This window comes from Mustela nigripes, chromosome 13 (genome assembly GCF_022355385.1).
Source record: "Mustela nigripes isolate SB6536 chromosome 13, MUSNIG.SB6536, whole genome shotgun sequence".
In the NCBI taxonomy this organism is placed as follows: Eukaryota; Metazoa; Chordata; class Mammalia; order Carnivora; family Mustelidae; genus Mustela; species Mustela nigripes.
Window position 1 is genome coordinate 135,032,171 of NC_081569.1, and position 26,058 is coordinate 135,058,228.

Genomic DNA, 26,058 nt, shown 5'->3' on the forward strand with positions numbered 1-26,058 from the left:
AGCTGCCTGCCACAGTAGGGCCAGTATTTCCAAGGCGGCTTCTATTCCACCGCCCCTGCACCTGACCAAAGTGCTCCGAGCTTAGGCTCCGCGGTCAAGGTCAGCTGACCAGGTGGATGGGGCAGCTCGAGCTCCCTCAATGTTCTGGAGGCTCACTACTGGGCTGTGGCCACCTCCCCCAACACCCCGCTCCACCCCGCCCCACCCCGCGGTCCTCCGCGACCCCGCCCCTCACTTCCTTCTCCCTGCTCAGCACCTGATTTACAACGTGCGACCCTGCGGGAGAAGTGAACTTCTGTGTCTGGGCTGAAACTTGGCTCAGAAACTGTGGACGTCAACTCACAGGCGAGATGATGGACAGAACGAACTCAGATCGCGATGTGTTTATAGCTTATAAGGGTGAGTTGTGCGTATTTCCAGCTTGGCTCAAACACCCGCTTGCCCAATTGGCTTGTCAGGCAGGGTCTACTCTGATTTAGAGCTCTAGATCTGCCAACTTGATTTTTGAAGCAAACTCCCTTGTTTGCCAAATCTGCGCGAGACGTGGGATCAAAGGATCTGTGCACGTCATCACCCAGGGCGCCCTTTCTCTGTACAGACAGGGACACCGGAAGAAAGGGAAAGTGTTGACCCCGGTGTACAGCACGGGGTGGGGGGGCGGACAAAGAAAGTGGGGGCGAGCGTCTCTTGCCTGCCTTCGGGGCTTAGCTTTGCCTTTAGCTCTGGGATCTTGGATAAGCCCCCTCACCTTCCTGTCCTGTTTCCCACTCTGCAAAACGGGGATGAGCGTAATTCCTGTCTCACAAGGTGATTATAAGAATCAAATGAACTAGGAGCCAGGCAGGCTGTGAGCAATTCCGAGCAAAACCTGGAGCTGATTCCGGTCCACAGCCCCTATGAGCTAGCTCAGAGCCGGCCCCCAGTGTTTGCTGAATGACTTAATGAGTGAAAGGAACTTCACAGACTGAGGCATGGAGGAAATGCTGCTCATTATGTTACTTATGCTCTGTAATGGGCCAGGTTCCTGCAAAGCAAGGAATCCCATCAACCCTGTCCGTGGGCTAGAGTCCTGTTTGCTTTCCTCAGCAGCAAATCCAGATGTTTTATTTAAAGGAGATAATGACCGCTTGAGTAAGAACCCCCCAGCTGTCAGGTGCTGAGCAACCGCTCAGCCCGGATGTGTAATGGTGGCCCGGCAGCCAAGGGAGTCATGAGGCCCTGGGTCATGGCCGTAGCCGGGAGGAAGCAGCCGATGCACAGAATGAGTCCCCTGGGGCTCCCAGGAGACTCCCAGGATTAGCAGAGAGGGGCCATCCAGGAGAGGCCACGTGGCCCTTTCAATGTTGGAGTCTGTCAAGATTCCGGGCAGTGGTCATGACCTCTGTATCAGCCGTGGGGGCTGCTGAGCATTCCTCAGAGATGAGAGGTCCTCTCAGTGTGAGCATAGCTGCTGGACAAGGCCTCAGAGGCTGCTCATTCCAGTTACTTTATGGAGAAAGGGACAGAGGTGCAGAGAGGAGATGGTTTTGCCATGTGACACAGCCTAGAATCCAGGATCCTGGGACTAGGTAGGTATTCCAGGTGGTCTGTGTGTGGCATGTCCAGGCAACAGCCAGGATGCTCTCAGCAGACAGCATGGCTCCATCATACTCTGGTCGAAAGTTATAGCAGTGCCTGGAGTTGTGCAGTGTGCAACTAGTGCAACCATATGCAGCAGCCCTTGCTGGAACTCACATGAAATAGACTCTCCAGACAGGGTCAAAGGCATGTCCAGAAGTGACCTATATGCAGCATAGATGTCTCTATCATTCTTGTTAGCTGGTGTTTTCCTGAGGGAATGAGGATATGCCCTTGTTAGACAACTCTGGAAGGTCCATACTGGAAGGGCCTTTTGAGGCCACCTCACCCATATTTTTGTTTGTTTGTTTTGTTTTCTTTTTGTTATTTTTTACTACATAAATAAGGAAACTAAAGCTTAGAGAGAACAGGCTTGTTCCCAGTCACAAAGTGAGTTGGTCCCAATTACGTTTCACCGCCTGCTCCCCTGACCCCTCTGTGGACCTGGAGTTCCAGAGAACCTGTCCTTGGTTTCGCTCACACCAGAGCCACCTGTGCTCCCGGCCCTCACAGCCTGTGCCCGCCTCCTCACCTGTTCCTCCTCCATCTCTCCTTGTGTCGTGGAGGGAACCGTCCCAGAGAGCAGACACCTACCATTTGTCTGGCTTCCCCCCCCCCCAGGTCTTTCCCTGGCCACCTGCTCCAGGCTCACCTTCCCGGGAGGCTGCCCTTGAGCTCTGGTCACCAAAGCACAAGGCTTCCCGAACAATCCCTGCAGAACGCCCACCCCATCACCTGCTGCCACTGCCTTCTCTCCAGCCCTGTCAAAATATCAGCGTTTGGCAGATCTCTGTCCCTTTTCCCACACACCCTTCCTTCCTCTCACCCCCCGCAAAGACCCGGCTCAAATGCCCTCTTCACCAAGCACCATCCCTGTACCCCCGAAGCACAGAGAATCCGTCTTTGTGCTTTCCCAGGGCAGCCTCAGCAGGATGCAAGTGCATGGGTCAGACCCAGATCTCTGCATGGTGGTACGAACCGTACCCCAGGACATTCTAGAAATCCTAGATGAGACCGATGTTAGTATAGGAATAACTTGAAACCCTCTTTCATTTGTAGAGTCGGTCACTGACAAGTGCCAGGCTCTGGGCCAGGGCTGGTCACAGGTGCCTTGCCACGCCCCTCACCAGGGGACAGCATCTCAGCATGCCCCATCCGATTGCCAGATCACCCCTTTCCAGGCAGGCTCCCTGGTGTGGCAGGCGGCATGGTGGGGAGACAGCTGTAGTGCAGTGGGGAGGGCTCTGGGCCAGGGCCAAGGGTCAGAACACCTGCTCCCCTCGCCAGTATCCTGTGTGAAGATGGTAGACACAGTTGCATTGCCCCCGGCCTGCGAGGAGGGAGGGGCCTCACTCTGGACATGCCGGCTTGAACATTCTCCATCTGACTCTATAGGGGTGGACCCCGGGTGATGCTTATTAACAAGCTCCCAGGGGATCTGCTTTGCAGGTGGGCATTTGGAAACTTCTGGAAAGCCAAGTGGGCTTTGCGCCCATTATCATCATCCTAACTCTATGGAGCAGGTGGCTAGTAACACACCTGTTCATAGGCGAGTAAGGCAAGGCTCAGAGATAGGAGAGGAGATGCTCAGGACACATGCAGGTCTCTCCCTCCAGGCCCTGTGCTCCTGTGCCTCCCAAAAACTTGAAGACTTACACTTCTCAGTGTTCAGCTGGTCAGATTTGCAGTGAGGGGGACGGTGGAGGGAACACTGAGCATTCTGCACTCCTCTTGACCCTGGGAGTGGAGCCAGGCTGCTTGAACCTGGAAGCTGCTGTTGACGATGCCAGGGGCCACCTGGTGGCGACTCTGGGAACTGCAAGCAGGTGCCCAGGACCTGCCCCCCTCTTCCATTGTCCCCAGTACCCCCGGCCCCGTCCACCTCACATCTGTACAGCCTCTTGGGTGGCAAAGGTCCCTCTATTTATTATGGTGACGGGATGGCGCCACAGAGGCACCAATATCCATTTGAGATCTTTGCTGTTCTGATTCAGGCTTGGAAATCTGGAGTCCCTGAGTTGGGTCTCGCTCTGCTCCAAGCGAGTTAGGGCCCCTTTGGGCCTCAGTTTCTCCTGATCATCAGTGAAGAGGCTGGGATTAGATCTCTGGGGGATCCTCTCAGCTCTACACGTCTTCTGTGTTATTACAAGGGACAACCGGTGACATGTTGATGGGGCTCCCGTGATTCTTTCTGGAGACAGAGCATCAGAGACAGAGCGCTCTGTCTCCAGACTCCTTGAGTGGCAACATGCTTCGTGGGCTTCCTCGGGAAAGAAACAAGACAGGCTGAAACGTGCTTGGTTCTCCTCCTGGACTCTTGTGTTCACCAGGCATTTTTGGAAGATGTTCAAATTAAAGTGTGATCGGAAAAATGAGGCTGTAGCTGCAGGATAAAGGGTGGTGCGGCCCAGGGCTGCTGACTTAATGGGCGGCCTAATGTCATTATGTCCGTATTAATAACAGGCCGCGCAGGAGAGGGCCCTTCCCTGGGTAGAGGACACTTTCCGGCTGACAGCGCTTTTCTTCTGTTTTTCCCTGCAGACAAATGCCCCTTGGGTTCTTTTCTCCATTCCAGAGAATTCCCTGGAGTGAGATAAACATATGGAAGATGGATTTTTTCTTCTTTCTTCTAAAAGCCTCGAGAAGGAAAAAGGCGCACTGGTGTGGGACTTGGAAAGAAGGGTTGGTGTGTTTTCAACAAGACTCTGGCTGGGCGGCTCCCGAGTCGGGGTAATAGGGCTGCTGGGGGCTTGGCCGGCTCCCCAGGGCTGGGGTGCTCGGGCTTTGGCCCCCATCCTGTGCCTCATTTTAATTTAGGGAAATTGGACTCATAGGAAAATGACAACCTCATATGCCCCACGACTCAGAATGAACCACTGTTAATAGGCGACATTTGGGCATTTTTCCTTTCAGAGTTTTTTTGTTTTTTGTTTTAAAGAAAAACCACTCTCTTTTTTTTTTTTTTTAAGATTTTATTTATTATTTGACGAAGAGCTAGAGAGAGCACAAGCAACAGAGCTGCAGACAGAGGAGGAGGAAGAAGCAGGCTCCCCGCTGAGCAGGGAACCCAATGCAGGGCTCGACCCCAGGACTGTGGAGTGATGACCTGAGCTGAAGGCAGGTGCTCAACCAACCCACTGAGCCACCCAGGCACTCCCCCTCTCTTTTTTTAAATTAAGAATGATTAAAAAACAACCATCTCCTTGCACTACCCAGAACTGGCCGCTGCTGCCTTTTTTTGCATATTGGCTCTCAGTCCTTTTGCTCTGTGTTACATCAAAGAAGAGAAACAGTATATATATATATATATATTTTTTTTTTCCCCATAAAATCAGGGACCTGTCACCTCAGTTCCCGTTGGACTCCCCCTTGCGCCACCCCCTGTTTCACTCCGGGGACCCACCCCGCCACTGCCCACTGTGGGCAGCTTGTCCTGGGTTCTCTGAGTCCATCTGAAAATGTATTTACATATAATTCTGAATTCACTGAAAACAAGTGGCTTCATTTGTGTGGCATTTCTGTCAGGCTGTGCTTGTCCTCCTCAGCTGGCTTTGCTCTGTCTTGAACCCTGTTCCCTGAGCTCAGTCGGCCTCTCCTCCCCTTTGCCTCCCCCTCCTGTCCCTGCCCTCCCCTTTCACCTTTCCTGCCTCTCTCTCTCTCAATCTGCCCCCACCTCCCTCAGGACCTGCCCACTCCCTGGGCCTTTGTCCCTGCTCCTGAGTGAGGAACGTGTCCGTCTGTGTCCGTGCTGTCCAGACCCGGCTCTCCGCTCTCCCATCTGATGGACTCAACTCTACCTACTCACCTAGAAAGCCTTCCCCAACCCACCTTCTCTCTCCCACCTCTGGCTTCTTGTTAGCCTTTCGTGCTTAGCCCCTTCTAGGGTTGCACTCCCAGTTGTGTTCTCATTTATCTCCCCCGAGGACTGCGATCACCCCCATTCCTGGCACCCAGCCCAGGGGAGTGCTCGTGTGTTAATGGACGTGACTTAAGTTCCTTCAGTTGAGTCACTTTCAAACCCAGTTTGGCTTTCACACCTCCCGGGACAGAGTGCTCAGTCCCTAGGATCAGGTACAACCCATGGACTCTGTCATTGAGACCCACATGGCTCCCTGCCGTGGTCAGGGATCAGCCAGCCCAGCGCCTGTACCGTGGGACGGCGGACGGCGTGCGCACTCTGGAGAGAGAAGACTCCGTGGCGTGTGTAGAAGACTCAGTGGCTTGAATTGTGTCTCGCAAGAAGGTTTCTGGAAGTTCTCGTCCTCAGGACCTGTGAATGTGATCCTATTCCAAAACAGGGTCTTTGTGGACGTGATCAAATTCAGATGAGGTCCCGCCAGATGAGGGCAGGCTTCTAGTCCGGGGATGGGGGTCCTCATGAGAAAGGAGAGGGAGCTCCAGATTCGACGCATGGAGGAGGCGCAGGGAGAGAGACCACATGAAGACGGAGGCAGAGGGATGTGGCCACAAGTTAAAGAACGCCCAGCACTGCAGGTGGTCCCCAGAAGCTTGGAGGCGGCAAAGACAGAGTGTCCTCGCAAGCTTTCAGAGGGAGCGAGGCCCTGCTGGCATCTTCGCGTCTGACGTCTGGCCTCCAGAATGGTGCCAGGCTACCTCTCTGTGGTTTGAACCACCCAGTAGGGGGCTCCTTATTTCGGTGCCCTGGGGAGACCCAGATGGCTTGTTATGCAGCCAAAACTAACGGAGAGGCTCACAGATTCAGTAAGCGGTAAGCACGTGACTCTTCCGAGAGCCGGTGAGGCCTGTAGCACGAGACGGGAACCCGGTTCCTGTCCTTCCAGTGCAGACTGAGCTGGGCCTGGGCGTGTGCCTGGGGCTACGTAATGGAGCAGGAGGTGAAGAGCTGCGTGGGGCTGCCTGGCCCGGGCTTAGAATGGGGAGCATTGTCTGCTGGTTTTCCTGTTCCCTTCTGCGGCCGAGGTGCAGATGGCAAGGCTCAGTGGGGAGGGCGGCCGGCCGAGGCCTGTGGGCCGCCTGTGGTCTGTGGGATGGTTTTTGCCGAACCCGCAAGGTAAGAGTGGGTTGTTTTTTTTTTAAGTATTTTTAAAAGTATTTAAAAGTTTTTTTTTAAGTATTTATTTACATAATTTATTTTATATAATTTATTTACATAATCTCCACACTCAGCATGGGACTCAAACTCAGAACCCCCAGGTCAAGAGTCGCATGTGCCTCTGACTGAGCCAGCCAGGTGCCCCTGGTTTTTTAGTACATGTGCTGCCGAAGCGAGGACATGCCCCTGGTTTTTATATTGTTAAAGGTTGTAAAGATGAGGAGGAGGAGGAGGAGAAGAATGAGGAGAATTAGAAGAAGAAGACAATGTCTGTGTGACAGAGACCCTCAAAGCCTAAAATATTTACCACCTGGCCCCTTTATAGAAAAAGTTACAGACTCCTGCCCTAGAGGAACCCCAGGTGGAATCCCGGGATGGAAAGGACCAGAATCCTTGAACAACTTGATTGGGAATGTCCACCATGGAAATTACAAGAGAGTGAAATAGAGTTTTATAGTTTATATAACAAAATTATATTACATAACATATATAACATATAATAATATCACATATATAATAACACAATATAACATAATTTTGGGGTCTCTTGGTCATTACAGCTTAGCCTCGCCTAACTATTACAGAGATAAAGTAAGACTTTCACTTAGACTTCTGGGAAAGAGATTCTTATCTTACTTCCTAGACCTGAAAGTCAGGACAGGGACCAAATTGGTGGCCATACTGAATCTTGGGGCTTACGCCTGAAGAGGGGAGGATGTGGAAGAACTAGAGACTAACCTGGTCCTGATGACATTGTCTGAATCCTGGATCCAGCCAAACCTGCAGCTGACTCCACGCTCCACTTCTCAGGTACCCAGAGCCAATACATTTCCCCTTTTATTTCAGACAGATTGGCACCTTTCCTGTTCCATGCAACCAAACAATTCCTAACCCACTTCGGTATTATTAGAGGGATAGCATTACAAGTGCTGTCATTCCTTCAGAAAAAGAATGAAATCATTCACAAACTCTGCTGCTTTAAGTACTAGTAGCTACTGTGAACTGATGACACACTCCCCAAGGAGGAGAGTTTCATGCGGGCATTTAAAGACGGCTCTGAAAACACCAGTCTAGCTTCAGGTGGGGGAGACCAGAATCGGGGATGCCAGTTAAGGGCCTGCCTTTATGTAAGTGATAAAGAGAATGAGGAACTCACTTACACCTTGGCGTGGACTGATCCCAGGGTCCTGTGGCCAGATGGAGCGTGTACAAGTGTACACACAATGGAAGGTGTTGGAGGCTGTGTCTACATCCAGCAGCCTTGAGTTTGTTGCCTGGACCATCTCTGGAAGGAGCCGTCAGGAGCTGGAAATGACAGCTGCCTCCAGGGAGGGGACGCAGGAGGCTGGTGCAGGGGAGAGGGAGAGGGTGAGAGCCACTTTTTACTCGTTGTTCTTTTGCATCTTTGGGGGTCACGCCTCTGAACTGGGTACCTTCCTCACCTGATGCCCCCTCACCTTGGGGGGCTCTCCATCCTTCTTCCCTTCCCCCTCCTCTCACTCACATTGTGGGCCCCGGGGCTGGGGTCCAGCTCCTCTGGTCCTTTGTCTCCTGGGCAACTGTCTTGTATCCCTTAGATTTTGTGGCGTCCGTCAATCACAGGACCAAAGGAACAGCGAGGTTGTTTGCACCTCCCTGCCGCCCAGCATTCCTGGGTGCGAGGACAGCGCAGCACAAACCCTCCAACTGCGCTGGGGTCCACACCCCCGACTGCTCCCCCACAGCCCGCTGACCTCCACTGCCTTCAGCACCCGGTGCTGGGTACCCAACAGCTGGCAACCACCGTGTCCCCAGCCCGCCCCAAGTACTCACTCTCATATCCCGACCTGCCTGCCTGCAAGCCTTGCCTTTACCGAGGAGACCCCAGTAAAGCCTGTGACCCCCGCCCTCTGGCCCCTTGCTGCTCACTGCCCCCTCCCCAGCCCGGTGCCCACCCCTACCCCATGGTCCTGCAGGGCATGTGGGGCCTCCCACTTCTAGGGAGTGATGCTCACACTGCCTTTCAGCGGTGTTGGCCTCTGTGTGGGTCACCACTCGGTCACCTTTATAAATCCAGCCCAGGCAGCAACCTTACCTAGTCCCGGGCATTGCGTACCTGCCCACCACGGAGCCCCTCGCGAGGGCTCTCCCTGAGAACCAAACTCCTATTAACAGCTGCCTGGAGGGGAGACACTCCCCCTGCACGTCTGACGCTGGGTGTCCCACAAAGTCACCTCTTCCGCCTCCTGCCATTGAGCTCGTTGCCCAGGTCACAAGTCTGGAGTGGCCTCCGATCTCGCCCTTTGTCTTGAAAGCCGCACACTCATCCGTGCCTCGGGAGCCCTCTCTGGGACATTCCTACTCTTACGTCTGGCTTCAACGGACATTCAGGTCCCAGTTTAGGTCCCTTTCCCAGAAAGGCCCTTGCCATCCGGCCCGTGGCCCCGTTTCGCTTCCTGCAGGGGACCATTGCCCTCGGAGCTCTGCCGTGCTCAGTGTCTGTCTCTCACACGCAGCCATCCTGGGCTCCTGCGGTGGCCCCGTGTCCCAAGAAGACCGGGCGCAGAGCAGTGCTCCAGGGGGTTGGGGGAAAGACCTCGGGGTGCTCAGGAGTGGGAGCCAAGGCTCCAGGAGTGCGTGCTGGGAGGAGCACAGAGAGGGAGAGAGCAGGGTCAGGGTGGTGGACAGGACACCCAGGTCCTGGCTCAGCCACACCACAGACAGCCCAGCCCTCTGGGCACCCCGTCTCTGCTGTCCTTGACCCCCAGTCATTCATTGCCTGTGGCTGCGGTTTCCTGGGGCACCGTGAACTCACACTCTCCTGGAAGCGGACTTTCTTATTAAACCCGAATACATGTATTTGGAAAGGAAAGCAGCAAAATCCCTGCAATCGCCGTGGTGGGCTGCGGAAGCCAGGGGCTCGGGAGTGGCCCCGTAGGACACCACCAGTGGCCCCATGGTCCCTCAGGGGGCCAGGCAGGCGCCCTCCTACCCTCGCATCCGTCTCTCCTCACTGTCTGCGGTGGCGTCTCCTGTCCACCCGCCTGCCTTCAGCATCCAGCCTGGAAGCCCGAGAGCCCAGCGTCCACCCCAGGTCCCAGGAAGCCCGGCTCCCAACTCCTCCAGTGGGCTCTAGCTCCGTGGTTTGAAGAGATTCGAGCACCCCCTGCTGGCAGCTGGCACATCAGAGCGTCAACCGCCTGAGAGGTCAGCCCCCCCCCCCTCCTCCCTGCCCCTTGTCATGCCGGTCACCGCCCCGGTGTGATCCCTCAAATGCACTAGACATTCACAACTCCCCTCCAGAAATGCTTCTCACAAGACTCCCCCACTTTCCTCCCACTGATGCATCTGATATGCCCCAATCATCTCTAAGACTGCAAGGCATCACTTCCTCCAAGAAGTCTCCCTTGATTTCACCCAGGGAAACTGATCACACCGGCTTCCTGTCCCCGCTGTCCCTGTGAAATGAAAACCCTATCGCAGCTTTTGTCTTGCTGGGAGGTCGTTGTCCATTGAGGTATCTTTCCCTGTAGGGACAGTGTTTCCTGTCCTGGGGACCCAGCTCAGAGCTTTGTGGAGCAGAGGCTCATGTGGGAAATGTTTGTTGATCAAATGATTTTACTGTCATCCTACTTAAGAGGTTCTGAGCGAGGGCACCTGGGTGGCTCAGTGGGTCAAGCCTCTCAGGGTCCTGGGATCGAGCCCTGCATTGGGCTCTCTGCTCAGCGGGGAGCCTGCTTCCTCCTCCTCCTCTCTCTACCTGCCTCTCTGCCTACTTGTGATCTCTGTCCATTAAATAAATAAATAAATTTTTTAAAATCTTAAAAAACAAAAAAAGAGGTTCTAAGTGGGACCACTCTGAAGTGGGTACTCTGGAACAAAACCAAATATATATGAGACGAAAGCATTTTATGAGCATATATGCTCATTGAAAAAAAAATTCCAAAAAATGTAAGTTTTATAAACTAAAAAAAATGAAACGCCTTTCAAACCCCACCTATCCTACAACCTTTCCTAAATCAGTACAATTATCTGCTTGGAGTGCCTTCTTCCCAGGCTTTCTCCAAGCATTCCCTTTTACTTTGTTTTACCTTTTCTACCTTTTTTTTTTTTTTAACATAAATGGGGTCCTACTAGGCACATAACTCTGAACTTTATTTTTTTTCCATCTTGAGGCCCCGCTAAGTCAGCACCCCCAAGCTCCTGACAGTCTTTCTAGTGCCTACAGAACTTTCTGTACTACCCGCCACACTGTGTGCGTTTCAGGTCTTTGTCTTTTTGTTTTGTCTGTTGCTGTTGCAAACAACAGTTCTGCAGACATCCTCAGGCGCAACTCCTTGTGCCCAGGTAGGCAAATTCCTGTAGAATTGACTCCTGGTAGTGGGAGGGCGGGGTCTAAGGGCAGACCTCCTTCTGGTTATAATAGATCCTGCCAAAATACTCTCCAAAAAGTGGATACAATGTATACTCCGAGCCACAGTGCTTAACTGTATCTCTCCACATCCCATAACAGCCCTGGGTATTAGCAGACAATTCTGACATGCCTGATGCCCTCAACCTTCAAATCCAGCTGGAATCGGCCTAAAGGGGGTCTTTAGGGCACCTGTCACTGGAAAAGGAGCATGGGAGGTGCCTGAGACTTCAGCCTCGAAGCCGTACTTGGTTGCCTCACGTCCTTCTCCTTGGCTGAGGAGGGACAGTTTCACTCACCCCGGGGCCAAACCCCCTGAGCCCTTGATCCTGGACACAAAGCCCAGGCATGGGAACGGCGGGGCTCCTGGACCAAACCAGAGCCCCCCAGAGAGCCTGCAGAAGCCAAACTGTGTTTAGGAAGCCGCAGCAGCTCCCCCTGCCCTAGGAGAACATTTTCTGGAGGAAGAACCAGAGGGACAAATCTGGTTCCACACAGTGAGGCGAGCAGGGACAATGTATGTCCCGCCAGAACCACAGGTGTGGGGACATCAGCGTGCTGTCTGCGATGTTTAGCACCATCTACCCGGGCTGCGCGGGGGCTGCTGGAGCATGCGGGGGCCTGCCCTTCATTCCACCTTCATCCCACACCGGGGCTGGGAACCCTGTTGGGAGAATGAACTTGGAAAGAGTTCGTCATTTGTGTTGTCTAAAAAGACAGAGAAGGGGCGACCGGGCGGTGCCAACATTCCAATGATGCTCTTTACCCCGGACTCAGAGATCCTCCTGGCCAGCACCCTCGGGAGCCACGACCCCCTGGGGTCCCTTCCACAGACTTTCACCTTCTAGGGTCTCCATCCGAGATGGCCTCCAGGGCCGCCTGGCTTGCCTTCCTGCCCTCTGGCCTTGATCCTGATGAGCCTGACACCAGGACCTTGCCATGAAGGCAAAACCAGGTAAGGATGAGGGGAAGGTGGCCGCGGCGGGGTCAGCAGCGCGAGCGCCCCTGGGGACTCTCATTAGCGACCCAAGCGCCTGAGTGGTCTTGCAGGGGCGCCCGCAAGCTGGCCGGGTGAGGGAGGGTGCCTGCGGGGGAGCAGGAGCCCCAGGCCAAGCAAGGCCGGGATGAGACAAGAAAGCCCGTGCGGAGACACACAGCCCCCCGCGCACACGTGGTGTCCCAGTCCCCTGCCTGTTTCCATTTGTACCCACTTGCCTGTTCTTGCATTCCACGAGGGAACGAAAGAGCAAGGGTTCTTCCCATTTTATAGATGCGGAGACTGTGTCCAGCACTGGGGGAGGGAGCCCTTCTTTGGAACTGTTGGCTTTCTTTGGCCAGCTTCCTGAGGCTTCCCTGAGGTCTCAACTCAGGGCCGACACCCTCTGGAAGGCAGCTCTGGGGCTCCTGCCCTCAGCCCTTCTGCTTGCTTCCCTGCTAACATGCCAACCTAGGAACGCCTTCTCCCCCTGGACGGCGCCCTCCGTGAGTCAGTGGTTGCACGCGATGGGTCCCCGCTGCCCTCCTCCCACGTGGCAGGTGCTGAGCAGGTACTTGTGGATGGATGGATGCGAGTATGGGGAGATCCCGAAACCCAGTGTGAACCACCTGCTCGACAAAAACAACATGGGGTTTTCAAGAATCCCACATCTACTCCGGAAAAGGAGGATAGATCATTCTGAGATGGGTCATGGAGGGCGGAGACAGGGGAGGAGAAGGAGCCAGGGCTCTGGAACACCTTCAAGGTGCTGGGCTGGGGAGGGGGGTTCTTGTGGGGCGGGAGCACAGGCTGCAGCCCTGGGAGGTCTGGAGGGTTGAGGAGGACAGACTGAAGGGCTCCTTCCCTGGGCAGCAGAGGAGACCCTGAGCCACTCCCAGGGCGCCCTCTGGTGGCCATTTGGGGCCAAGGCTGAGTGCTCCCAGGACAATTCTGCCTTTTCCTCCGAGCCAAGGGTGCGTGTGAAAAGAAAAGGTAGGACCCGTGGTCTCCGGGTCAGGATTTTTGTTCTGACTGGACCACTAACTCACCAGGTTGCTTGGGCAACCTCAACCTCAGTTTCTTCATTTGAGAATAAGGGAATCAATGAAATGAATGGCGCCCACAAATGGAAATGCTGACCACAGGTGGGTGTGTGAGCTGGGGAGCAGGAAGTACTCCCGTGTGCTACCTCGACCTCCTCTAAGGATTTGGCAGGTGGATGCTGCCTGACACGGGAGGAAACGGAAGCCCAGAGAGGGTAAGCAACCTGTCCTTGCTCACTCAGCTGGTAAGCATCAGCAGTGGGATCTGAAGCCAGGTCTGTAACCCCAAAGTGTGTCCCCTCCTCCGACTCCCTGTGGTTTCTCAGGGTCTCCAAGATCCCCCTGACCTCTGCTGTGGTTCAGGGGGCCTGCTGGAGAGAAGAGATTCTCATTCATTAAGCGAGCCATTAAGGTCCCTGCAGACGGCCAAGACTGGAAGGAAAGAGTCAGCTGACTGGGCATCCAGGCCGAGAGTGACCCCATACACAAAATGTAGCCTTTGCAGGGGAAACAATTAGGCCACCACTCAATTAGCCATCACAACAACGTTCTCTGGGCCAACTGCCGAAGCAGGAGCAGGAGGCTGGCCCCAGGGCTCAGCTCTTATCCAGGGCCTCATGCTGCCTCAGTTTACCTGATATATCTACCTCTCGGTCTGGCTGAGGTGATGGGGCCCTTGTGGGATGATTTGGGCATGTCTGAGCAGCTCATATATGACTCTGTCCCTTGTTCCTTGGGCTGGCACATCTCTGTAGGACTAGTCCTCAGGAAGAAAGCAAGGAGAAGAGGTAAGGAGACTCCCCACTCAGACAGGCCTGGGTTCAGATCTCAGGTGTGCCGGTTCCTAGCCGAGTGAACCTGGGCAAATCGTCGTGTGACTCAGTTTCCTCCTCTGTGAAACAGGGTCATTCAGAGGAGCCCCATGGGACAGTTGGAGGATTTGGAGAAGAGCCTGGAGCTGCTGTGGGTCTCTCTGCAGCATATAAGGCCCTGCCACTACTTACTGGTCTCAGAGAGCAGCAGCACCCCATGTGGGGTGTTGGGCAGGAGCTCCTAGGAGCTGGCTGGGGCAGGGCCTGGTGGGAGCGGGGAGGGGAGGATGAGGCTATGTCAGATGCTTTCCTGCCCTCCTCCAGGATACCCAGGATACTCTCCCTGGGAGTTAGAAGCCGGCCCCCTCTTGAAGTTTTGTACTCTTTTTTTTTTTTAAAAGATTTTATTTATTTATTTGACAGAGAGAAATCACAAGTAGACTTAAGAGAAATCACAAGTAGACGGAGAGGCAGGCAGAGAGAGAGAGAGGGAAGCAGGCTCTCTGCTGAGCAGGGAGCCCGATGTGGGACTCGATCCCAGGACTCTGAGATCATGACCTGAGCCGAAGGCAGCGGCTTAACCCACTGAGCCACCCAGGCGCCCAAAGTTTTGTACTCTTTTTTTCTTTTGGACCAGATTTTGGATGTTCCATCCAAGTGAGATGATAATTTGACAGAATTGAAGGGGGAGGGGGAAATAGTGACACTCCGATGTTCACTTGGATCCTCGTGGGTTTTATTCATTAACATTTATTTATTTATTTATTTATTTATTTATTCTTAAAGATTCTTTTTATTTCTTTATTTTAGAGAGAGAGCAGGAGTGTGCAAGCAGGGGGAGGGGCAGAGGGAGAGAGAGAGTGAGAGTCTCCAGCAGACTCTGCACGGAGCATGGAGCGTGCTGCGGGGCTTGATCTCACAACCCTGAGATCATGACCTGAGCTGAAATCAAGAGTTGGATGCTTGGGGCGCCTGGGTGGCTCAGTGGGTTAAAGCCTCTGCCTTTGGTTCAGGTCATGATCCCAAGGTCCTGGGATCGAGCCCCGCATCAGGCTCTCAGCTCAGCAGGGAGCCTGCTTCCTCCCTTCTCAACGTTATATTCAGGACAAATATCTAGGGCAAATATTGGCAAAACTTTTCTGTGTGTGGGAAGGGGGACAAAGAGCCCAGTTAGGGGGCCCTGAAACCATGCAAGTAAGGTGAGAGATGGTGGGTGATGGGCCCAGGGTAGAGCAGGGGAGCTGGGGAGAAGTGGTCGGATTCTGGAGGTCGTTTGCAGGCAGAGTCCGGAGGATGAGAGCGGGGTCAGGGATGACTCTGAGGCCTGGCCTGAGCGCCAGGAAGGATAGAGCCACCGTGACTTGAGATGGAAAAGCCGTGGTAGGAGCAGACTTGGGGAGAAATCCCAGAGCTGAGTTTGGGACATGGAAAGCTGGGGAATCTTGAAGGTCCTTGGCGAAATGGCAAGGGAGCTGCTGGGTAGGACCCTGGAGTTGAGGGGAGAGGTCTGGGCTGGAGATTAAAACTGGGAATGATCATGATGGACTGGAAGTTCATGTGATCCATGGGGTTTTCTGGGCAGCGGGTGCAGGAGAGGAGAGAAGGGCCCCCCGACCCCCGATCCCGGAGCTGTGGCCAAGGACCCAACTCCAGCCTTCACTGGACGCATGCTGAGCCCACCTCCACTGCCTGGCTTCCTGCTCTGGACAGGATGAACAGGGACCTGCCCGAAAGCCCACGTCTGAAGCTTCTTCCCTCCCTCCTCCACCTACACTCTCCCTCCCTAGAGTCCCCTTGCTCCATCTCAGCAGAGCTAGAGTCACGCCCCTCATCCTTCAGCCTGTGGAACTGGGCTGCCTTTCCATCCCCTTTATCATCCAGAACCACTGGTCCTCATTCAGAGTCTGATGGGAATGACCATTGCCAGCCCCACACAGACAGACGTCTTTGAACTTGGAACTACATGTGGTCAAGCCCTTGGGCATGACGGGTGTTTCTCTCTCCCCCTCCACCAACCCCTGGTACTTCTTACAGTCTGGTCAGACCCAAGTCTTTCTCCACGGTCCCAGCAAGCCCGCAGAGGAAGTAGAATTGCCCCCATCTTACAGATGAGAAAAACGAGGTCCAGAGAGGTGAAATTATTTGCCCAGAGTAACAGAGGCAGGACCGGAATGCTGTGGTCTGACTCTTAAGATATATTCATTACCTCTGCTTCCAGGACCCATGTGTGTTCCAAGGAGTACATACCACGTCCCAAGCACTGGAAGGCCATCCACGGGGGTGATGCTTGATGACCCTGGCCCGTGGAGCTCAGTCTCTCCACTTAGGTGGAGGGGGCTCCTGACTTCATTGTGGTAACTCTTCTTACCTGAGCAGGACCATGTGGGGGAGCCTGGAGCTGCTGATTGTACAAACGTCCCTCTCCCTCGGCAAGACTTTATTCAGAGAATTCTTAAAATGTGTGTTTTGGACTGGATTTGGGCTACAGACCACAGTTGTGATCAGAGGTCAGGAAATAAAAAGTAGATGATAAAAGGGAGCCTCTGTATCTTACTGAACTGGGACAGGTGACCCAGGGAGTGGGTAGAGGGGATATACCAGAAAAGACCATGTGTCCCCTGCCTTCTCTGAGGGGTGCTGTGGTGTAGGCACAGACTGAGTCCAAACTCCTGGTCCTTACCACCTCGCTCAGTGGTCAAGGGAGAGCTTTTCTACCTCCCCCCGCCTCAGTTTCTTAATCCGTCAAAGGAGAAGGATGACACCCCCCCCAAAAAAGTTTTATGTATTCAGTCATTGATTTATTACCAATGAGGAAATGAGATAGCAGATCTAAAGCGCTAGGCATATCATGATATTCGAGGGGAGCCTGCCCCATCACCTTTCTCTTATGAAATCCAGGCTCGGGGAGTCGAGGACTCCTCTCTGCCCTGACGGTCCAGCATGCCGTGTATGCGGAGTAGCTGAGGGACAGCAGTGGCCAGGAGGGCCAAGAAGCATCTGCTGTCCCCAGGATGCTGTGTGACTGGCTATAGGAGCCCCCATGGTGGTCCAGAAACCAGCCAGTCATTTTGTTCCTTGTTGTGTTTGGTTCATTCCTCTGTTCAACAGCATTTATTATGTGCCTCCTGCATGCAAAAACCCAAAGGGTATTCAGCCTTTCTTCCTAACTTTATCTGGCCCCTCCCCATGGTGATGTCTCCCCCCGGTTGTCCTAAACTTCTTACTGCCTCCATTCTCCAAAATTCTCCATTCTCTGGTCTTGGTTCATTGAACTGAGTCCGGGATCTCTGGTCCAGGAAATAGGAGCCCTGGAGGACTTGGAGGAGTCACGTCCTCTTCTAGGACTGACTCTGTTCCCTTGATTAAAATTCCAGAATGCCAAACTTTGCACCCCTGGCTTTGCAGCCTGTGATTGGGAACTGGGTGCGGGCCCCCAGCCCATCTCCATCTATGTTCGTGTCCACTGAAGACACGACTAGCTGATCAGGGCATTCCAACTGTTGAGTCCCGTCAGGGTGGGCGGGAGGGGGAGGCTCGGAATCTTCCCACCAGGCACCTGCCAGCCATCACCAATCAAATCCGAGTTGGCAGTTGAGATTAAACGGACTTTTCATTCCGCCTGTGCCCTGGGTGGGGTGAAGAGACACACCAGAGAGGCTCCCGGAGATACAGTCCAGGTGATGGATGCATGGCACGGTAGTGGGGATCAGTGGGAGAGGGTGGTGGTCCCTGGGGGTCGCCCAACAGGGACACAGAGGCACCACTGAGACGTCATTCCTGTCGTATCAGCCCCTCTTTATGGGTGAGACGCACCCAGGCTGGGCTGCCCTGGGCGGCCCTGGCCCCAGCGCAGAGGGGACGAGCTGGGGGCAGGGCATCAACTCTGAGCCAGGCACTGTACTAGTCTTGGTCACAGACGCTCTCTCTTAATCCTCACGGTCCACTCTGCCAGCAAGCCTTCATGATAGTCACACTGACACTTGTCACTGTGGTTGGGCTGCAGGGACTGACGAGCTGAGCTGTGACTTCTTCAGGAGCATCCTGAGGTCTCTGGCTGCTCTGAGGGTCCTGCCGGGCTGGTGCTCAGCCTGGGCAGTGAGGGGTGGTCGCCAGGGCAGCAAGCCCCTGGCCAGGAAGCCCCAAAGGGGCTTATTTCAACCTGATGCCTTCCATTCTGAGACAGTGGAAAGCCTGTCTGTTCTGATTATGGTTGACAGCTTCCCTCTGGCCACTCTTTGATAGAAATGCTCCCGTTATGTAAGGGGGTTACATAAATCACCTTGTGATGTCTGTCACACGTCCAGGAGGTGCTGGCCCCACCGCTGGGCCTCTGAGGTGGCATTTGTATGTTTCCTGGGTTGAGGGGATCAGACCTAACTCTGCGGGGTCGGGAGGGGCATGTCTGGGTCTCTGGGTTAGCGAAGCCCCTAGGCCATTAGGGAGCCGTACCGTACAACAGTCACCATCAAGCGTCTGGACCTAGATGCCTGTATCCCAATCCCTGCTCTGCTTTTTACCGACCAGAGGACTTCAGACTAGTCTCCTATCTCCTGAGCAAGTGGCTTAGTAGGTGTTACCTCCTGTGATGGAGTGGTGAGTGCTGGCTAGGGCTGGGCTCTGACTGGGTGGTGGGCGGCGGGACAGAGCTGCTATCTTCATCCTGCTCCTACCCGGCTCAGCCGTCTTGGGTGAACAATGTCCCCAGCCTGGGCCTTGTTGACTCTGCTGCCAAAATGAGAAGATGGCCCATCTTCTGGAACCGAGCTCTTCTACCGAGGTGTGGATAAGTAAAGTTTCCTTTCCAAGTTATTTTTGGCAACTTAAAATACCATATTCTAAACACTGTACTAATAAACACATACTCAAATGAGTTCTAGCTCACAGGCTAACACACGAGGCTGGCGACTGGTAAACCTGGGCAGTTAACCGGTTAATGACGCCTCGGGGGACTAGATGATGTTTCCTGGGTGAACGGTTTTCGCTGGATGATGATCCTGAGATCACAAGGTAGACGGAACAAGTTTCCATTCCAGCTGCTTATCTAAGTCAAAATGTTTATGGGTTCTGCAACCAACGCCAAAGATGGTGGATGCCAGACCCATAAGCCACAACCCCTGATTTAAGTCGTAGGTCATTCAAACCACCTTCTCATTGGAAGCCACTGTTTGCAAAATAAGCAGAAGTATGCATTCCTGTGTGTGAAATAGATCTGAACTAGCCCATCCGCGTCGCTGTTCTAGGTATTGGGTTCCTCTGCGTAAACGCAGCTTGAGAACCCATTGCCTCTGATGACAGCCCGGGTCCCCTCCAGGTTAAGTGTGTGTCATTGCCAACTGTCCCCTCTCTCTTTCAGTTACGATCTGCAGCTGTGTTGGCTAAATTCTAGAAATGGGTTATGTCAAATGACATCCAGACATTCTGGATGGTGGTTCCCAGCTGTTTGAGAAACCAGGGAAAGTTAGGGTGTGCCTCTCAGTGATGCGGAGATGGAAGATGGCTGTTGTGTTGTCACAACAGAGTCAATCTCCCCTCCAGGGAGCTTCATTGGGGACAGGAGCAAGCCGCGCCCTCTGGTCTCCAAGCACGCGATAGGTGCTGAATGGAGTTGCTCGAAGCTGAGGGTCCCTGACCCTGCATCATGTAAATAATTTTGAGGACGGGTCTGCACAGCCGGGAGGTCAGAGACCGGTACCTGTGACAGTAGAGGATCAGGAAGGACTCTCAAGTTCAGCCAGCACCCCTCACTTGACTTTAACGGATACTTGGGAGTCCCTCTCTGGTGCAGGGAGATGCGGTGGTGAATTGAGTCTTCCTGCTTTCAAGTTACCCACAGTCCCGAAGGAACACAGAGGATTCATGGTCAAGTTCAACCACAACGATCATAAGCATCTTTGAATGAGTCCTGATCTGTGCCACGGCCATTCTAGTCCATGGACATACAGAGATGAATCAGCTGTTGTGCCCTGCTCTTGTGGAGCTCACTCAGGTGGAGGTGGGACAAACAGTAAACAAACAGTTGCAGGAAGCTGTGTTTCCAGTCTGCAGGATAAATTCTATTCAGTGGAATGGGCAAAATATTTAACCCATGAAACATTTAGTGAGAAACTAGTCTGTGCCAGGCTCTGTTTGATGGTCAGATTACTAAGGGTTTCTGTGTTAAACCAAGGAGGTTAAAATTCATTTTGAATCTATGCACATAGGGATGGGAGAGGGTGTCACTGGTAATGCTGGGAGTTGATGGAAGGCTTCCTGGAGGAAGCTGGGCCTCCAGCATCAAGCTGGGCCTTGAAGAATGCTGAGAGGACAGGGTTGACTAAGTCAGTCTTGAGCTGAGCAGCTTATCTCTGGGTGTGTCACCAAATGTACACAAGGAAAACAGTCTCTCCCTGTCCAGATGAGGACCATATGGGAGAAGCACTGTGAAAGGAAGTCTTTCTAGAATAAGGCAGAGTTGGTATTATGGATGTCTCCCACCTGCCAGTAGGACCTATGGACAGAAAAACCCAGAGGAGCCTTCCGCAGCCTGGGTGGCAGGCACCCAGAGCTTGGGTGTGGCCAGGTCCCTGGCCAGGTAGGGCCATGGATCTGTCTCAGGCCACAGTTCTTCATGGCTGTTGCCTGTCACCTTGACTGATGTCCCCGAGCTGCAGCTTCCATACACCCGAAGAGTCTCATTCTGACAGATGGACGGAAGACATGAAGGACTGACATATGAAATCTGGTTTCCGATGCTTTCAAGCCCAAGAGCCCTTCATCAGGGTCTAGGGCTGGGTCGGCACTCAGGGAAGCGATGCACGGTGCGACCAACCCAGGCTTTGCATGCAGACTGGCCTGGCTTCAAGTTCAGTGTTGCCACTTCCGGGCTGTGAGGCCTTGGGAAAGCAGTTCAACCTCACACTCCTCGTGTGTAAGTGGCAGCCACAGTCCCTGTACTGAGCTGTCACGGGGTCAGCTGGCTCTTCCTCGTGTGATCCATGGTTGCAGCTCATGGCGTGTATGAGACTTAAGGGCTTCCTACCCTCCCTTCTTTAATACACGGGAAGAACATCCAAGAAGAACAGCCCATATTAAGAGCTATGGAATGATTTTTTACAATATGGACTTGGAGCGCACGGAGCTCACCGACCTTTGCCATTGTCTGAGCCGTGAGGGAATGATGTCAGCAGCAAGCAAGGCCCTGTGGCCACAGCACGTGAGCAGGCACAGAGCATGCAGGAGACTGAGATGGAAATGGGCAGGGATGAGGCCGGTGCCCCAGCAGAGAATGATGCAGAACAGGGTTGAGGGGGCCAGCGCCGGGTTATGGAGGGATTCGAACCCTGGCCAAGCTGTGCTCCCAGGCCCCCAGGCAATAGGCAGCAGGGAGCCCAAGCTGGTGACCTCGGGTCACAGCCTCGTGTAAAGACTGGTTTGAAGCAAAAAGGATGTTTCCCAACCCTCTCGGTCAGCTTGGCTAGGTCCCACCGCAGGGACAACCCCCAGATCTCAGGGGCTGACAACAACCGTGATTTAGGGAGTCCCACTGCTCAGCAGATGAGGGTCACTCTCCAGGGCCTGGGACGGTCCTTGGTCCAGGGTGCTCCAGCCTGAGGACACCTCCGTGGCAGCCACGCTCCCCTAGCTCCCTCAGTGGAGAATATCGCACTGGATCCTAAGTGCTGCAACTGAGTTAACAGCTGGTGGGCGCAGGGCCCTCTCCTCCAAACCCTTGCCCTGCCTGTAGGGACGCTCAGGTCAGAGAGGGAGGTGGCTTGAAGCCAGGCCGAGGTGTGCCAGCAGCAGTTGCCGCTATTGGCCGGCAGGAGGGGGTGGGACCATCCTCCTGGGTGAGTCCCCGGCGCCCCCCCACTACTGCTCCCTTACGGGCGGGGTGGGGGGGGTGGGGGGGGACCTGGAGAGGAGTCCTTGGCATTTCAGATTGTCATGCAAAGGTGTGGTTGGGTATAGGCCACCCGTGGTCAGGAGAAGGTGGCAGAGCAAGTGGGGGCAGGAGGAATGGAAGAGAAAGGAGAGGACTGGAAAGCAGAGGCTGAGCAGAGCACGGGGGTGGGGGGGGGGGCGGGAGGTGCGGGCCACCACGGAGGCGGCGCCCAGCAGCATTCCCCAGACACCCCCCTGCACCGCGGCCTCACCTTCCCTCCGCCAGTCAGTGGGCAGGGCCAGCGGCCGGCTCAGGGCTCCCTTGCTCGGAGCGGCCCGCTTGCAACCCCGCCGGCGTTGGCACGGTGACAGTAGCCAAGTGTGCAAACTTGTGCCATTGTCCCCAGGCCAGGGGGAGCCATGGAGACTGGCTAATATGACACAGGAAAATGTTTGCTGATGGCAATTCTATGGGCTTTGTCCACCTCCTTCTCCATCATGACGACTCGATTTAAGTCCCTAACTGTTTGACTACAAATGCGAGGGGACCGTGCAACGCCAGCCTTTTGTCCGGCCGCGCTGAATGGGCAATTCAGGCTTTGTGCAGCTCAATTGAGGAAGCAAACATAAAGACAAGATTCCTGAGAGCTCCGGCTCCCTTCCCATGGATATCCCGGCACCTCGTTACAGAGTCCTTCCCCGGCTACCTTTCCCGGCATAAGTGCGCTGCTGGCCCTCCCAGGCTGGCCCGGGCTTGGTGCCTCGGGGCGGGGGGAGCGGGGGCTGGGAAGAGGGAGAGACAGACAGAGACAGAGAGAGGGGCAGAGAGGGAGAGAGAGAGGGGGAGAGAGAGGGAGAGACACTCAACACTCAAGGACAGAGGGGGAAGCAGCCCGCCCCGGCTTACCCCGTCGGATTGTCTGTCCGCACTGGAGCATGGCAGCTGGAGGCTGGAGGCCTGGAGCCTTTGGGGGAGGTATGTAAGCCCATCTCTTCTGGGTCCAGCCCCTCCTCGATCCTGGACTTTTTAAACACACACACACACACACACACACACACACTCTGCCCCCTCAAGAAACCAGGGAACCGAGGTCAAGGGGAGGAGGGGCTGAAGGGTAGAAATTTACCGGGAAATGATTGCATTTGGGAGCTGTCTTTTTTGTGATGGTCCCCATGGTGACAATTTGTGACGGCAAAGAATGTGGGAACGGGGCGCTGCCGCCTGATTGGGATGCTTTGTATCTGGAGAGGCGCTCCTGATTGGCCTGAGGGGCCCCCCAGCTCCGGGGACTCGTCCTCCACCCAGCCCACTCGAGGGCTGCACAACTGTTTCCAGCCGGACGCACGGAGCTCGCCGGCCACGCCGGGCCTGGCCCAGGTCTGCGGCGGGGGAACCTGCCAGGCCACGTCGGCGGCGGCGGCGGCGGCGGGGGCCCGGGCCGGCCCGCACCCTTGGTCAGTGTGGAGGCTCCTCCGGCGGCTCCAGCCGACCGGGTGGGGGCGGGGGGCTGGACGGGGGCGGGGGGCGGGGCGAGGTGCCTCGGGTGGTGGCCCAGGAGGCATGAAATTGCTGCAGATGCTTCTACGGGGGCGTCCTGCTGCCTGCAGTCTGAGATCAGCCCGCCAGGCAGGCCGAGGCTCGAGTGCCAGACAGGGGTCCTGCGTGAGCGCTGTGGGTGGAGCGTGGGGACCCGGTGAGGGGGGCTGGTGCGAGCCGGGCGGGGGGTGGGAGGAGGAGGGCACCACCAGGGAGAGAGGGGGCTTGGCCTTCCTTGAAAGTGGAGCAGTTGCCTGAGCTCAGAAAATAAAAACCTTGCTGGCAAGTTTGTACACGTTGGCAGCGTGGTGTGTGGGAGACGCGGTGGGCTGGACCCGTGGAGACTCGCGCTTGGTCCCCAGCAATGCCACCTGTAGCTGGGTCCCCTTGGGCGAGTTGCCCAACCTCTCTGAGCCTCAGCGGCAAGCAGAGGGCCACAGACTCGGGCAGACTGCCTGTTCGCCTGTGCCCTCACCGACACAAGAGGAAACCCTCAGCGGCCTGAATGGGTGGCCCACGGACCCAGGACTTTGTTTCCCTTGGAGGGGTCCTGGGGCCTTTGGGGAGGGCTGGGCTCGGGGCTTGGAGAGACTGCCAACAACCGGCGTGTCCCCTGCACCCTAGGTCAGCTCTGTGCCTGTCCCTGGAGCTGCCGGCCACCAGCAGAGCCCGCGCTCTTCATGGACAGCCCCATGCCGTGGCCCCCTGGTGATGGCATCCGACAGTGACGTGAAGATGCTCCTGAACTTTGTGAACCTGGCGTCCAGCGACATCAAGGCGGCCCTGGACAAGTCGGCGCCCTGCCGCCGCTCCGTGGACCATCGCAAGTACCTGCAGAAGCAGCTCAAACGCTTCTCCCAGAAGTATTCCCGGCTTCCTCGGGGCCTCCCCGGCAGAGGCTCCGAGCCTCACCTGAAAAGGGGACCCGAGGACCGGCCTGGGAGGCTGCTCCTCGATCCCGGCCATGGTTCCAGTCCCGGCGTGGCGGGGGGCAACAAGGAGAAGGCTCTGGGGAACCCCTACAGGGAGGAATGTCTCTCTAAGGAGCAGAGCCTACAGAGGCAGAATCCAGAAGCGGCCAGGCCTGGCCAGGTGCCCATGAGGAAAAGACAGCTGCCCGCTTCCTTCTGGGAAGAGCCTCGGCCCGCCCACAGCTACTCCCTGGGGCTGGAGGGGGAGCTGGGCCCCAGGGAGGGATCTCCCTATGAGGGTAAGAAACACTGCAAAGGCTTGGAGCCCTGGGATCCTGAGATGGCCCCCGTGCCTGCGTCCCCAAGGGCACCGGCTGGCAAGGAGCCGCTCAAGATGTCTGGGGTCTCCCTGGTGGGCCGTGTCAATGCCTGGGGCTACTGTCCCTTCCAGTACCATGGACAGCCCATCTACGCCGGCCCCCCGGGGGCCTTGCCTCAGAACCCCGTCCCCAACCTGGGCCTGTGGAGGAAAAGCCCAGCGTCTCCTGGGGAGCTGGCCCACTTTTGCAAGGATGTGGACGGGCCGGGGCAGAAAGTGTACAGACCCGTGGTTCTGAAGCCCATCCCTACCAAGCCGGCGGTGCCCCCGCCCATCTTCAATGTTTTTGGCTACCTCTAGCGGGGCTGGGAGGGCCTTGGCTCCCCCACTCTGGCCGGCAGAGATGTTGGGGGCCCCTCCCGAGAGCACTTCTTGTGCAGAGGGAGCTGGGCAGTGGGAGCCTTCTCTTTGTGTATGTCCAGGAGAGGGGGAGGATGGGTTTGGGGCAGGGGCCTCGCAGGCAGTCTCCAAGTCAGCTCCTGCAGCCTTGGGAGCCGGGGGGCTGGGCTCAGTCAGCCCCTCTCCAGCCAGACCAGAGACCGACCGATCGTCGCACTGTCCTTGGGCCGGTCTTGGGTGGTGGGGCTCTGCCCTGGCCTTCCTGCCACTCTGTTCACGTGCTGCCCACCGTGTAAGCCAATCTCAGTTCTGTTCGTTTTGGTTTTTGTAAATATTAAGAAGGTTAAAAGAATAAAGACATTTCTTTTGCAGTTTCCACATCTTGGATGTCATGGAGTTGAATGGTCCTCAGGCTATGAAATGCTGGCAGGGTCCTGGCAGAGAGCAGCGCACAGAGGCTGTGGGGGAGGCCAGGAGTGGCCCAGAGAGCTCTGTGACATCTGACGATGGACACTGTGGGCCGGCAGCTCAATGCAAAGGAGGGAGGGGCAGGGAGGAGCGCCCGGGGAGAGATGCTCTGCTTGCTCGCGTCCAGGAGCAGAGTGCGGGGGAGGCCTGGCTCTCCAGACAGTCTAAAATGCTCTGGAGAACAGGGAGGCCAGTACCAGGGTGCACCCATCCCGGTTCTGCAATGGGATATGGGGCTTGACCCTTCCTCCTGAAGCTTCCTTGTCCCACCTGCAGCTCGAGGGGCAGGACAAGGATGGTCCCCCTCTGCTGTGCCTTCCTCAGAGCAGAGGCTGGGCCAAGGCAGTCCCTCCTGTGCCTGGTTAGAGGGAAAAATCAGGACAAACTGCATCTTGGTTCCTTGTGGACAAGCGGGTGGGGGGCGGATCTGACTAACTCCGATTCCTGGGTGACCTGCTGATGGCCTGATTCCTGGGCCTGGTACAGTGCCTGGCACCCATCAGGGGTCCCATTGATGGAATGATGTGGGCCTCTGTCTGCGACAATGCCCAGAGGGGGGTGCTGGTGGCACGGGGTGGCCCTAGGGTTTGCCCTCATCCTGCCCAACCGGCCCAGCCATGGGAGAGACATGCACCGCCATGACCGGGGATTT

General features: G+C 55.6%; 1 protein-coding gene and 2 long non-coding RNA genes across 4 annotated transcripts; all 3 read left to right on the top strand.

The window, feature by feature from the left end:
- The first annotated feature begins 256 nt into the window (after positions 1–256).
- LOC131998910 (uncharacterized) lies at positions 257–4,828 on the top strand. The gene is made up of 2 exons (XR_009398920.1): positions 257–399; positions 4,159–4,828. It is a non-coding gene; the product is annotated as an uncharacterized LOC131998910 (long non-coding RNA).
- Positions 4,829–9,197: 4,369 nt separating this feature from the next.
- LOC131998911 (uncharacterized) lies at positions 9,198–16,417 on the top strand. Its single transcript, XR_009398921.1, has 5 exons — positions 9,198–9,877; positions 11,930–12,036; positions 12,533–12,628; positions 13,203–13,315; positions 16,131–16,417. It is a non-coding gene; the product is annotated as an uncharacterized LOC131998911 (long non-coding RNA).
- A 6,178-nt stretch (positions 16,418–22,595) lies between these two features.
- On the top strand, positions 22,596–25,309 carry FAM181A (family with sequence similarity 181 member A). Of its 2 annotated transcripts, none has more exons than XM_059371338.1 (2): positions 22,596–22,748; positions 23,934–25,309. In XM_059371338.1, exon 2 carries the CDS (start codon positions 24,021–24,023, stop codon positions 24,897–24,899), a length of 879 nt encoding a protein of 292 aa, XP_059227321.1. In that variant the 5' UTR covers positions 22,596–22,748; positions 23,934–24,020; the 3' UTR covers positions 24,900–25,309. The 2 variants fall into 2 exon arrangements, with proteins under 2 accessions (XP_059227321.1, XP_059227322.1); XM_059371339.1 differs by lacking the exon at positions 22,596–22,748 and adding an exon at positions 23,095–23,227.
- Positions 25,310–26,058: the final 749 nt, after the last annotated feature.

What these genes read in the sequence shown, in the direction of transcription:
- FAM181A (XM_059371338.1), top strand. Translation starts at nt 24,021, where the DNA reads ATGGCATCCGACAGTGACGTGAAGATGCTCCTGAACTTTGTGAACCTG.